Below are 13887 nucleotides of genomic sequence, written 5' to 3' on the forward strand. Positions count from 1 at the left end.
GAATTGCGAAGAGATGCATCGACGCTGGGACCGACTGAGAAGAAGCCCTGGTGGCGCCGCAGCGTGTGTGGCGTAACCCTCAAACACATTGACCCACCTCACCCAAGGAGTCTTTCTCTGCTCCCGTCTCCCTCCCACTGGATGTATAGACGTTATATGGAATGGTTCTTGATCAATTTTAACAAAACGGTGGACATTTTGACTAGTTACATAATTGATAACCGCTTGGTCTTCTTTCTTCAGTTGCTATTCAATAGACACTAGCATTCTCTCAAGCTGACTGGGCCAGGCAGTGGTCGCTGGAGGATGTCGGCGTCTCCTCCTGGACGCATATCACCGAGCGACGAGAATAACTCAGCGGCGGTTGCCACAAATGGCGGAGGAGTCAGCATGAAAATAAGAATCGAACCCGGGGAAAATGAGCGGTCTCCGTCGACTTTCCACCCAGAAAACGGTCTCTCGACCCCGCATGGACATCCCTTCCGTCGCCTGCGGATCCTTTTCAAGGTATTCTTGGGGTATGGAAACCTTAACATATAGAAAAGGTGTTCGTCCAGCGTCCGCTGGGATTTGTAGACTGACACAAAACGCACTGAAACCGTGCGCCACACGTCTACCGGCACTGACACGTCGTGGCCTTGCCCGTTGACACGTGCGGGCCTGTGGCAGGCTTGCGGGTAGCCGAGGCTTTGAGTTCTGGCCTAGGGCGCGGTTTGGAAGTCGAAGGGGCTTGGCGCGTGGGTAGAAGGGCGGCAGGGGGGTCATGCCGGATAGCCGGGGCACTACCACGAAAACACGATTCGTGGGCGCGGCTTCTACGCTGAGTATCCGCCACTCACTTGCTCCAGACCCGCTCTCGCAATCTCTACGCACCTGCTGTCTCGTTTGCCTACTCTCCCGCCACCCCGCAGGACCTGTGCTACAAGGTGGATAGCAACAGCAACAAGGGCGAGAAAGTGCAGCTACTCAAGGGTGTGAGCGGCTTCTTCAAACCCAACCAGATGACCGCAGTGGTGAGGGGAAGGGAGGTTGAGGGTTGGGGGGGACGGGGACGTGGGGGCGGGGCATTAGAATAGAATGCGTTGGCGAACGCCCGGCGAGTTGTGACTGTGTGTGGCACAGTACTGGCAGTGCGGGACTGTTCGCAACGACTACATGGCGTAATTGGCGCTGCAACTTAACCTATATATAACCTGCGTCACTTCTAATGTGCCCCGCACGCAGATGGGACCCAGTGGCAGCGGCAAGACCACATTTCTGGTGAGTCGGGCGTTCATATTACAGCCAGCCCCACAGGGTCGCGCGAGGCGAGGACTATGAGGCTGGCTGTAACATGACAAACCTCAACTTTTCCAACCCGTCCTCCTGCTCCACCACCCGCTCTGGCACCCTTAGGACCTGCTATCGGGCCGCAAGACTCAGGGCACCATTACCGGCACATTGCTGTTTGGCCATACCGCCCCCAGCCGTTCCTTCCTCAGGCGCTATACGGGATACGTGGAGCAGTTCGGTGAGAGCGTATGAGGCGGGGGCCTCGGGGTTACCAAACATAGGCTCAGAGAACCCTGGCTACACTGCAAGCTGCTAGGGATGGGGGCAGCTGAGGATGGAAGGCTGGAGGCCGGGGAGTCGAGTGCACGAAGCTAGGGGCAAGGCGCGCCGTCTCAATAATCGCAGGGCGCAACCGACCCCGTTTAGGCCCCTCCACGGCGCGTGCCTGCATGCGCCTCATCACCTGCCGCTCCCCCACCGACTGTGTGCCCCCGCAGACACGCTGGTTGACTCTCTGACGGTGTACGAGGTGGGTGGTGCGTGTGTGTGAGTGTGGGGGGGGTGATGGTGCTGGTGGTGTCGGGTGGCGTTGGCTTGCGTCGGGCGATTCCGGTATCGATGGCGCAAGAACGCGATGGCTGCATGTGCTGTGGATGCCGAGATATGCCGCCAATGATACACTGGTACTCATGGGCCGCTCTCCAGCACCTCCCGTTGGCCGGCTGCCTAAATCCGCTCCTGCCATTGCTACTGCCGCCGCCGCCATGGCTGCCAGATGTTGTTGTACACGGCGGAGCTGAAGCGGCCGCTCAGCGAGCCCCTGGCCTCCAAGAAGGAGGCGGTGGACCGGCTCATCGGCCGCCTGGCGCTGGAGAAGTGCAGGTGCGGAGGAGCGGGGGGTGCGGGTGGTGGTGTTGGGGCGGGGCAGGGACTTGGTGAGAGGTTGGACAGGTTGGCAGGGTGGGCGCGAGCCACCTGGCTACGCTGCGCGCGAAGGACAGAAGCGCGCAGTACTGTACACGTGTCGCGATGGAGGGCGTGTGTGTGCCGTGCTTGTTGCTCGCGCTGGTCCTCTCCGCTTCATGCACGGATACGGATTGTCCATTCACGTGCGTTTTGTCTGTTAGAGAGCACAGGTGCAGCAACCCCCCATGCAGCAACAGGGGTAGGAACACGCAGCTGCCATGCGAATGTGTACCGTATGTGTGTTCCGCTATAGCTGCCCACCGCTGTGTCATGCTGCGCTGCAGGGACGTGCGCATCGGGTCACCGCTCAAGCGAGGCATCAGCGGCGGCCAGGTGCGGCAGCAGGGGGCCACACGGGCCGCAGCCCATGTGTGGAGCGTGGACGCACTCTGTTCAATTGCGCAGGGGCAGCGGTCTGTACTGCAAGCTGTGTGCCGTCACAATACCCCCCCCCACACACACACACACATATACCGTCGCTTTGCTACATCGCATACACTGTCTTCGCGCAATGTTTCCCTTGTGCTCTTTAACACACATATATGCCACGGTCCCTCCCTTGCGCCCCCTCACGACGTCTTATTGCGGCTGTGTATGTCGTTACATGCTTGTCCGCGGCTGATGGGACTTGATCATTGCGCACGGGCATGTAAACCCCGTTCGTATGAATGGCTAACCAACCCCACCTCACACACACAGGCCAAGCGCACCAATGTGGGCATCGCGCTCATCACCACACCCGCCGTCCTGTTCCTGGTGGGTGGGGCGGAGTGGGGCGGGGCGGGAAGGTAGTCGCCTTAAGAGTACTGTGTGTAAGGCAGCGCATGAGGATGGCACTGATCCTCAGCGCATCGCACGATGTAGGCTCGACCCTTGCACTCGCACGCTCTCCCCCAGCCCTCCTCCTCCGCCCCATTCGACCCCTAAACCACTCATGCCTGGCACCCCGCTTCCTCCTTCCCACCCTCGCCTAAACTTGCACCCTCCCCACCTCCTCCCAGGACGAGCCCACCAGCGGCCTGGACTCGTTCACGGCGCAGGAGGTGATGGAGGTGGTTCGGGGCCTGGCGGTGGAGGACGGCACCACCATCTGCGCCACCATCCACTCGCCCTCCTCCGCCTGCTTCGCGCTGTTCGACCGCGTCATGGTGCTGGCCAGCGGCTGGACCGTGTACTTCGGCGCGCCGGGTGAGGCAGTTGGCGGGGTGGGGGAGGTGGGGGAGGTGGGGCGACTGGGTGGGTGGGGGGGTGGGTGGGTGGGTGGGTGGGGGAATGGAGGGGATGAGGCGACTGAGTGGGGGGGGGGGAATGGGGTTGTGGGGTACTGGTTGGGTTGGGGGGTTGCAAGGATGTTTGGAAAAGCGGTACAGGATGCACTGAAGACTGCAGACGGGGGGGGTTGTAAATACCAGCCCAAACTCAACCAAATGGAGGGGGTGAGGCGACTGGGGGGGCACTGGGTTGGGGAGGAATGGAGGGGAAGATGGGAGTGGAAGGAGTGGAAGAGACGGGAAGGGACGGGAAGGAGCTGGAAGCAATGGAAGAGATTTGAAGGGCGTGGGGGCTCAAGGATGAGGATGAGTGAGGGGCATTGGATGACGCCGGCCTGGTATTGCACACGCATCCCGGAGCAAGGCGCGTGGGAACGCGACGCAAAGGACTGGAACATTACATAAAAGGAGCGAGAAGTTGGGATGACGTCGAAGCCGTAGGCGCAGGAGAGGCAGGAGGGGCGTGTGAGGACACGCCGCCCCCTCTCTGTAACGAGCATGCACTAGGTTCCTTACACAATCCCCACCCCGCACCTCCCTGCACCTCCCCGCGCCGCCAGGGGTGGTTGCCAGTGACTACCTGACGCACGTGTGCGGCAGCCGGCCGCTCGCCCACGGAGAGAACCTGGCCGAGTGGATGATGGACTTCCTGACCATGGTGCGGTTTTCTTTCTTTGTACGGAAACTGAAGGGTAGATGCATGTGTTTGTGAACGGTTTGTCTGGGATGCGGGCAGGCGGGCGAATTGGAGGGTCGTTGTGGCGGTGCTGCCCGCCTATGGTCCTTGGCTGTGCCGCCCCCCCCCGTCTACCACTTCCTTAACTAATCATGAATATAACCCCCCAATGCCCCGCCCGCCGTGCAGTCGGACCGCGAGGGCCGCAGCTCGGCGCTGCATGACTCCTACACCAAGAGCGAGCTGGCACAGGTACGTACGTATGCGTGTGTTCAAACCCGAAGCCCGCTCGCGCGTATGTCTGTGCGTGTGTGCATGCATGCATGTAGCGAGAATGCGGGCCGGCGCAGGGCAAGCGGCATGAATATAGGTTGCGCCAGCACGTGTGCATGTTTCCATGTGCTTACTTGAGGCCGGCGCCGCAAGCGGGGCCAGCCAGGCTGGCCCCGCCCCGCCCTGCCCTGTCCCCTGGTGCCCTGTCCTGTGCTGTACTGCTGTGACCTGGTCTGGCGCAACGGCGTACTTCCATCCTGCAGGAGGCCTCGCAACTCCTGGACCGGTACCTCTCAGACGCGCAGGTACGTGTGTGCGTGTGTACGTGTGTGCTTACGTGTGTGCGCGGATACCGTACCAAGCGTGTAAAGCCCGCACGGGACCGCATCACGCGAGCCATGCTGGCTGCGCGCCTCACCCCTCACCCCCAGTTCGCCGCAACACCACCACCCGACTCTTCTCCTGCCTCAGGCCAAGTCGGCTCTGTCCCGCGGCGCCTCCCTAAGCTCACTGGCCGGGGCCGACGCCGCAGACGGGGTGGGCGGCGGCGGCGGCGGCTGCTGCGGCCTGTCAGACGGCTCCTCTCCAGCCGGGCAGGTGGGGCGCTGGGGGCTGGAATTTTGGGGCTGAGGCCGGGGCGCGGAGTATAAGGTCAGGGATTTTGCTGCATCGCTAGGCTTCGACTGCCATTACACGTTCAGGTCTGCGTCTATGTCAGCCGCTCTTAGCCCGCTGATGCTTTATGTTTGGTTTGGTGGGGCTAGTGTAAGCCGGCACAGCCCAGCACCCGCGAACCCCGTGTGTGCCTTGCGCCTGCCTGCAGCTGCTGGCCCGGCTGAGCGGCAGTGAGCAGTACGTGACACCCTGGTGGTGGAGCCTCAAGGTGCTGCTGCAGGTGAGGCGGGAGGGAGGGAGGCGGGAGGAGGAATAGCCGCAGGATGCTCGGATTTGGGTCGCACTGCCTGCGCTGGGTGGGAACGGATGATGTTGTCTCATGCTTAGCAGGCCTTGGAGTAGGCGTACCCAACTTTCCACTTCGCCCATTCAAATCTTGAAATCCTCCCCCCAACCCCTCGAACCCTGACCAGTACCGCACGGTGCGCAACTACCAGTCCATGGAGTACCTGGGTCCGCGCCTGTTCGACAAGATCATTTTCGCATTGGTCATCATGAGCCTCTACTTCGGCATCGGCGACAACTTCAAATGTGAGAGCAGGCTCGTGCAGAGCACGCCCTTCCTCGGCCGGGGCTGCTTCTCTTAGGCACACCTCCACATTCATGCCTGACTGCCAACGCATCCCGCATGCTGCCCCGCATCTTTTCCCCTACTCCAACCCTCTTCACCTCTCTCAACACAAACCCATGGAAACCCATGCCCCGCCTCGTCACCCCCCTCTTCATCCCTCTTTACCCCCATCCCCTGCCCCTCCCCCTGCCCCTTCCCCTGCCCCTCCCCCTGCCCCTCCCCTCCCCTCCCCCCTCCCAGCCGAGAACGTCCCCTCCATGGCCGCGCTCATGTACCTGTGTGTGGCCCAGCCCGCCTGGGGCGCCGTGGCCTACGTGCCCGCCATCATGCTGGAGCGCGGGCTGTACGTGCGCGAGCGACACGACGGCCTGTACCGCCCCCTCACATACCTGCTGTTCAAGATGCTGGGTGGGTGGGGCTGGGTGGGTGGGTGGGCGCGTGGGGGGATGGCTGGGTGGGCGCGTGGGGGGGGGGGGGGTCGGCCTCTACACGGGACGCACGTGTTGGACTGTTGGCCGTTGGGACCATTCGTTGGGCTCGGGCACTTGACCCCGCCCCCCTTGCCTGTGCCGATCTGCCCGGCTGCCTGCCTTAACCTGCCTTCACCTGCTTTTCCCCCTTACGTGACTGGGTGGGCTTTCCGATGATGATAGGATTTTCTCGTTGGGCCCGGGCACATAACCCTCCCTGGGCCCCCTGTGCAGACGAGCTGTCGCTCAACTTCGCGGTGGGCCTGGGCTCCACCGCCATCATCTTCTACGGCGTACAGCTGCGGGGCGAGTTCGTGTACTTCTGGCTCAACTGCATGACAACACTCAGCAACGGCGTGCGTGAGTACTGTACGGCAGTGTCTACGGCAGCAGTACATGGCTAGCTAGGGGCTGGCGGGTGGATCTGTAGACAACGCAGTCAAGGGCTTGGCTGCGGGGGAACGTGCGCACGTGCTTGGGGTAGTCAGACGGTTCAGCGTCCGCCGTGCCCACAGCAACGAATCCGCGTATCTGCCTTCACCCCTCCCTCTTCACCCCCTGCACCCCAACGCCCCCCCCCCTCCAGTCATCGCCTACATGATGGCTGCCTTCTGCCCCACCCTGGACGTGGCCAACGCCGCCGTGCCCACCCTGCTGGCCGTGATGCTGTTCCTGTCGGGCTTCCTCATCAGGTGGGTGTGTAAGGAGAGGGGTGGAAGTGGGGTGTCAGTGCGACGGGACATATCATCCACACGTAGGCACGTATACACAGGGAAACGCGGGTATGTGGTAGACCGTGATCCACCGCCTCCATCCCTCCATCCAACCCCCTCCACCGAACGTGCTGATTTAATCACTCCGTTCTCCATGAACGGCGACCCCCCTCCCTCAGGATCGAGTCCATTCCGGTCTACTGGCGCTGGCTGACGTACGCGGACCTGCTCAAGTACAGCTGGCAGGGCCTCATGGTCAACCAGTTCCAGGCGCACCCGCAGGCGGAGCTGGGTGAGAGGCGGGGGTGTTGTAAATACCAGCCCAAACTAAACCGAACCCAATGCCAAAGAGCGCGGAGGAGCGATGGGGGGGGCGCAGGGGGAAGAGGAAGGAAAGAGCGGATGAGAGGGCAGGGCTTAGGGGGCGCTGGGTTATGTCATGTGCGTGCAAGTGATTAACAGTAAGGATGGGTAGAAACAGGAGTTGGGCACGAGGCCGGGCGCGGGGAAGTGGTGGGAAGTGGTGGGCTTCGGGCGCAAGGCTTCCGTTGCAATGTGTTCATCCCACCACATGTTCGGTAACTCCCGCCTCCCTGTCCGCCCCCTCACGTGAGTGCAGCCGGCACGCCCATCCTGGAGTACTACAACCTCACCAATACGAGCAAGGTGTGTGGGGTGGTGGGGTGTGGAGCGGAATGCCTTGCTGGTGGGCGCCAGTACCGTAATGGGAATGCACCACCCCTAGGTATCCTCTACCGCTGTGCTTGGTCCCGGCCAGCATTGCACGCACCTTGGTTACCGGCACTCTCTCGCATTCCCGTCTGCCATTCAGCTCCCCGCTTGCTAGCCACTGCCCACCCCCACACCCCACACCCCGTGGCCCTCGCCTCCATGCCTGCTGCTGTACCCGCTGTACGTGAAGCCTTGCAACCTTGTCGCCTTGATGGGACTTCGCTGGACTCGGTCATATACCGCCCTCCCTATTCCCTGCCCCCCCTTGGGGTTCGGTTTAGTTTGGGCTGGTATCTACAACCCCCTGTCCCTTCCCCTTTCTGCCCACCTGCCCATCTCCTGCCCGCAGTGGGTGGAGCTGGCCATCGTGGTCGGCTTCTTCGGCGGCTGGTCCGTCCTGGCCTGGTACGCCCTGGCCTTCGTGCGCCACCAGAAGCGCTAGAGCCTAGAGGGAACGCCCCCTGGGGCCTGGGGTGCCGCAGGCGCCTGCTGCAGCCCGCACGCACACGAGAGTGAGTGTGTGTATGCGGGCGGCCGCCACGGCGGCAGCGGCACCTGGCACTTTATGGCGACAGCGTGAAAGGTCCCGTAGCCAGCTCTGTGATTGCGGATCGGCTGGCAGCGGCTAGGTGAGGCGGCTGGCTAATACGGGTGGTGGTATGGATGGCGTGCAAGTTGCGGTGATTTTTGGGACGTGGGTGTGAAGCACGATACGCACTTGAGACCCGGAGGACTGGGCTCCGGCGGGTGATTCGAGTTTCCAGCGTGCATGGGCTACATATTCGGGGTGGGTGTGACACAAGAGAACAGCCCTGCACGCAGGCGTCGGGTTGTGTGCCCACCCGCCTGCCAACAGCTGAAACGGGAATGTGTGTTCACTGCCCCATGCAATCAAGCCTTCGAACTTCGTAATGCATAACAAGAACGGCATCCTGCGTCGGTTGCATGCATCATGCATCTGAGAGAACGAGTGTCGGTAGATAAGATAAGTAGGAGCGAGTGTGTGTGCGCTAAACTGCTTATGGTCATGTTGCATTGATGGGCGAGAGGGGTCGCGTTTGTGTAGCTCATAGAAGCTTCTTCTGGCCTGGAGGTTACACAGCCGCGGCTGTGCAACTCGCGTGCCGTGTGAATCCTGCGCATGCGCGTCAAGTGTGTGGCTGCTTGGGGGCTGCTTGAGGCAACGTTGTCTGGACACCCAAAGCATCTGCGGCCCCTTCATGTTACCGTGCGCGGCCGCCCCATGCATTCGAGCGTATATGGGCTACGGTGCTCATGGGCGATGCTGGTAACACGGGTATGGCGGATAGCTGGTTCGAGTTACGGACTCACAGCGCTGGTTTGCGTGAGGCGGCTAGGGCGGCTACTGGAGGCTCAGCACCCGCGCCGCTTGCGCCAAGAAAGGCAAAACCTGGATGATATCCGTGTAAGGTGGAGCAGATGAAAAAGCGGCCGGCTCCGCCTTTGGCCCCTCCACGCCCCCATACACGTTCCAAGCGGCGATTGGGGAATGGGGAAGGCGACCGTCGGCTTTCTCGGCTATCGCCCGCTGCCAACCGCCGCCAATCGTGCGCTTGACCCCACTATCAGTTTCGTTTGGTTGACCGAGCTTGCACCAAACAATATGCCGGGTTAATATCCTGGCGTGACGCACCGGAGACTTGAACTTACCTAGGCTGGCGCCGGACCAGACGTGTCCCCTGTAAGTGAGGGTAAGTGTAAGGGGCGGGGAGAGGGGCACGGAGAGGGGCTGAGCGGCAGCACGACCATCAGCCATGCCTCTCAAAAGCCGACCGCTGGCGCCAAGTGTGGCCGCTTTTGCCCACACAATCCATTTCGTTTGGTTGTCGGGCAGTCGCCCAAGAACTATCGCAAGGTTGAGCCAGCACCGAAGACCCGATTTTCTGGGCGTCGTTTTCCAGCGCTTTCTCCGTAGATTTGTCAAATAGTTAGACAAGATGCAGCGAGCTTGCGCCAGGCCCCAGTCAGCTCGCACCGGCACGGTGCTCCAGCGGTCGCCATCGCTGTGCCCTGGTCGCCTTGTGGCAACCAGCTCTAGGCGTACAAAGCACGCTCATGTGAAGCCGTGCCAAGCGGTGGCGGACCAGCCGTTCGCAGGTTGGAACGCATTGTGGCCTGCGGACGCAAACACGCGCACGTCGGAGGGTCGCAGCTTTGCGGCTGACCCTGTGCTGTATTTTCCCGCAGACGATGAGAGCAGCAACACGGATTACGCCGCGGTGGCTGCGAGCCTGAACTCGCTGCTCGCGAAGACAGCCCCCAGCAATGCCATCAGCGGCCGTGACTTGCGCGACCTTGTCCGCCAGAAGTGGGGTCGCAGCTACGACGTGCGACTGGCGAAGCTGCAGGGCCGTATGTACCTGCAGGGTGAGAGCAACTGCCTGGAGCTTGGGGGCGGGTGCAGGGTGTAAGCGCAGGGGTAACCGGAGCGTACTGAGGACGCCAAGGTTTGCGTGTGCCACACACACCACCTCGGCACTCGCACTCTCCACATCACACATACGCACGCTTGAAATATCATCGACGTCTCTTACTTTCTCCTTCTTGTGCTTCATTTGGTGTCGCTCATTCTTATTGCCGCAGTGATGTGGAAGTTCCTGGAGCAGGCCTCCTTCCCGCTGACCGAGCAGGAGTACATGCAGCAGCTGGACGCCGTGGCCGAGTACCTGAACGACTGGGGCGCGGCGGAGACGGTGGGTCGCTCTTTGCTGTGGAAGCGCGGGAGCTAGTTCGGAGGGGCTTGCTACCTGCGTGGCTGGGTGCGAGCAAGATGAAAGGACCGTCGGGCTCCCGGGCAGTGCACCCAATGCCCGACGCTCCGAAGTCTGGAGCGACCTAAGAAAGGTCGCCTCCCGCCCCCCTCCGGGCCCGCATGATGATACGTAGGTGCGACAGGGCATCCAGGCCGCCCGCCGCCCGCCCGGCTATACGGGCGGCGGCAACGCGCGCTGCATCAGCATCCCGCTGGCCGTTGACCTGGGCGGCACCCGCAGCGCCGAGTGGATCTGAACGAAGCTAAGCCATTTGGCACTATGCAGCGCAGCGCGCATGCCTGGGGCGATGGCGCGGCTACGGATGAAGATTAATGCTCGAGGGCCTCGGCCGCAGCAGTTGAAGTGCTGGTGGCGACGGGTCTTGTGTCCCGAAATGGAGGTAGGCTCTGAGGGGCAGCATGGACGGCAGGTAACACGTGGGCGTCGTTCCGCGGCAGCGGCGGAGTGCGCACGTGCCTGGACTGGTGCAGCGCGACAACATGACGGCTGGCCGCAGCAAAGCGCCAGAGTTTTGTATCCTGCGTGTACAGCGCTTATCATCACAGCCGCTGGAGCCCAGGAACCCCACGGTTTTCAAATGTTTGCTGGTACCTGTGTGCAAGCAGAGGCCGGGCATCGGCACCCGCCGAGTGTTATGGCGTGGCTCGCAGTTAGGCTTGGGGCTATCCAACCTCGTGACTGCCTTGCAGAGCATTCATGTGCATTGGGAGACCGAGGGTTCGCACATGCGGGATGGCAAGGGCAGTTGTGACGAAGACGCACAGAGGGAACAGAACTCGACGCAACAGTGCCAGAGGAGCGCGGTGGTGTATGTGGCACGTGGCGTGGGTGTGTTTGTGGTATCAGGACCGCGTGGTGAATACCAGTGCTGAAGAGTGTACACTGCGCAGGAGAGGGCCAGGGTGAGGACGAAGAGAAGCGCAAATCGTTTATTTGATACCTGTACTTGTGTGGACGTGGAGTTGTCATGTACGTGTACATTAAGAAGTTGTGGAAAGATTTTGCCGGCACGCGTGTCCGTGCGCCGGGCTACGACCTTGCCGGGCGCGGGGTGGCGTGCACCTGACAAGGCGGATGTGTATGACGGCGTTGCGTTGGGGTGTGTGCGTGTGTGCAAGGCATGTGGCCTGTATCGCTGGCAATAGGCGTCGGCGATGATTGTGGAGCGTGATGCCTTCGCCGTTGCCATCAAAAATGTGGTGTTGCATGTGTACTACGTGGCGCTACATGTGTACGGTTGCGTTGAATGTGATTGTTTGACGGTTCAGATAATCTCGCAGCTTGACATTTGACATTGGACACGTGATTGTAGACGGAATTGTGCCGAAGCAAGGGGGTTGAAAGCAAGGCGCCCATGGCCATGGGCAAGGCGCATGGTTTATGTGGAAGCGACTAGAGAACCGGGTGTACTGCCGACGCCCAGTGTGGGGGTGAGGCCCGCCCGAGGGTCAAGGACAGGGTGGTCCAGGAGTGTAACCAAATGGACTGGCCCACACTTCTGCGTAGGTGCACCACAGCGGCCCCCCTTGTCCTAAATCGTTGGGAGTTTGGGACACGACCAAGGGAGGCCTGGAAGCTTGGACAGCACGGGCGACAGGGCCGCCAAGCCAACACTCAGGACAGAATGAGTTGGTCGCAAGAGGACAGGGACGCGCTTGCTTTGTTACGGTACGCACTGCGGCACTGTCTGCGCCGCCGCACCAGAGCCGTAAATCGTAAGCTTGTAACATACGGCAACCTCCTCTCCCGGTTACCCCATAGTCCCACACCATTCGCATTTATCGACGATTGCGTGGCGGCTGTTGCACCTGGGGGCATATTCGCGCGCTGGCACCCTTGCACGCTGAGACCTTGCGCCCAGGAAGGCTAAGTGTAAGTCTGCGCTTGCTAAGCCTGGTCGCTTCCCTACGTGCATGTCCGCAATGACCTTGCTGCTGCCCTTTACTGCTTTGCCTGGTTCTGGAGGGTGCGAACCTCCACGCCAGGGTTCTCCAGCCAGGAGCGATCCAGGACTTTTTAGGGGTTAGGGCAAAAAGCGCAGGACATTTTTTGGGGATCCCTCCTGCGGAGCAGGAGGGATTAGGCCCCCGCCAGGGGGCCGCTCCTGGCACGGGTAGGAGGGCCTGGCGGGCCCTCCTCCTGGCTGCCAGGAGCATTTCAGGCTAAGACCATAGGTGCACTCCTGCACCCCAAGCAAGGGCCCGAGGGGTCGAGGTGTCCCCATCGACAAGAACGCATTCCCCAGCAAACACGCATTCCTCAGCAAAACATGCATGTGTTTATGGGGTTTGGGGGGCCGATTTTCGCGAAGTTTCGGCGGAAGTTTCGAGTTTCGAGAAGCCCAGGCTAGGGGGAAAACCCCCCCCCAGACACCCCCGGTCGGTAAAAATGGTGGCATATGGCAGCGACGGGGCGTCAGTATTTAAGGGCAAGCACAACGGTGCAGTGGTTAGGTTACGGTAAGGAGAAAGCTCTGCTTTTTGGTTACCGTGCAATGTCTTGCCCATCGCACAGCGCTAGAGGAGGGTGGTGACCTGACGCTGGCGCAGGAGGTGGACCTGGAGGAGCTGGGCTGGGGGTTCTGAAGGTATTCGTGGCTGTACGTGGTGGCGGAAGGGAAGCGCACGTAAGAAGACTGAGGCAGCTATCCAATGGGGCTGGGAAAAAAAATTTACATACAGGAGTAGCTGGGGCAAGCGCTCCTGGCGCGCAGGAGATTTTAGGGCCCCCGCAGGGGGCCCTTCCTGGCAGCGCCAGGAAGGGGATCGGGGCGTACTTCATACATGGCAGGGGTTTTTAGAAAGCCCGTGTATAACCCTGCTCCACGCACCTATTGAGCCGCACGGGTCGCCCCCACCCTTCCTCATGTCACCCCCTTCAGGTTCAGTCCTCGCCCCTCACCCCCCCCCCCCGACAAAGAATGCGGATGTTACAGAGGGGACAGTCCCGACAAAGCTTCCGTTGGCTCGCCCCCCAAAGGGGGGCGACAGCCTTAGTCCTCGACCAGAACCATACATTAGGGTTCTTTGCAGTTTTTGCGTTTTCGTGAAAGCGTGTATGCAAGTAGCGGCTGCTTTGGAGTATTTGTCAAGCGGAGAAACCTTTGAAAACATGCAACACAGAAAAACCGGTAGAAAGCGCACCTCCCAGGCCATGTCCAAGGCCTTGATGTGGACCCATCACCAAGCCAAAGCCCGGCGAAGCCAAACGCACGAAGCCACAAGCCTAGCCTAAGCCAAAGCCGCAAGCCAAAGCCAAAGCCAGAGCCAAAGCCAAAGCCAAAGCCAAAGCCAAGCCGAAGTCGAAGAATGTCGACCCAGCGGAGCGGTGTTGCCCGTGGGCCGCCGCCGCCGCCGCCGGGGCGTGTGGAGCCGCAACCGTGCTGCTGCAACGCGCCTGAACCTCGCCCCCGGTCCCTACCATAGCCAACGTGGCATAGATGACAAGTGCAGTGCACGCACAGGCAAGGGCAG

At 61.3% G+C, this 13887-nt stretch overlaps 2 protein-coding genes across 2 annotated transcripts; both read left to right on the forward strand.

Moving 5' to 3' along the window:
• The first annotated feature begins 167 nt into the window (after positions 1–167).
• Positions 168–9064, forward strand: CHLRE_01g007000v5 (uncharacterized protein). The gene is made up of 21 exons (XM_043058221.1): positions 168–507; positions 912–1013; positions 1225–1260; positions 1396–1510; positions 1770–1801; positions 2048–2154; positions 2523–2571; positions 2938–2994; positions 3240–3426; positions 4070–4167; positions 4375–4437; positions 4722–4763; positions 4930–5055; positions 5282–5353; positions 5547–5664; positions 5945–6112; positions 6409–6534; positions 6761–6866; positions 7067–7179; positions 7507–7553; positions 7969–9064. Exons 1-21 carry the CDS (start codon positions 391–393, stop codon positions 8059–8061), a joined length of 1974 nt encoding a protein of 657 aa, XP_042928135.1. The 5' UTR covers positions 168–390; the 3' UTR covers positions 8062–9064.
• Positions 9065–9427: 363 nt separating this feature from the next.
• Positions 9428–12153, forward strand: CHLRE_01g007050v5 (uncharacterized protein). The gene is made up of 4 exons (XM_001700262.2): positions 9428–9737; positions 9828–10007; positions 10224–10333; positions 10527–12153. Exons 1-4 carry the CDS (start codon positions 9578–9580, stop codon positions 10647–10649), a joined length of 573 nt encoding a protein of 190 aa, XP_001700314.1. The 5' UTR covers positions 9428–9577; the 3' UTR covers positions 10650–12153.
• Positions 12154–13887: the final 1734 nt, after the last annotated feature.

This window comes from Chlamydomonas reinhardtii, chromosome 1 (genome assembly GCF_000002595.2).
Source record: "Chlamydomonas reinhardtii strain CC-503 cw92 mt+ chromosome 1, whole genome shotgun sequence".
Classification (NCBI taxonomy): domain Eukaryota; kingdom Viridiplantae; phylum Chlorophyta; class Chlorophyceae; order Chlamydomonadales; family Chlamydomonadaceae; genus Chlamydomonas; species Chlamydomonas reinhardtii.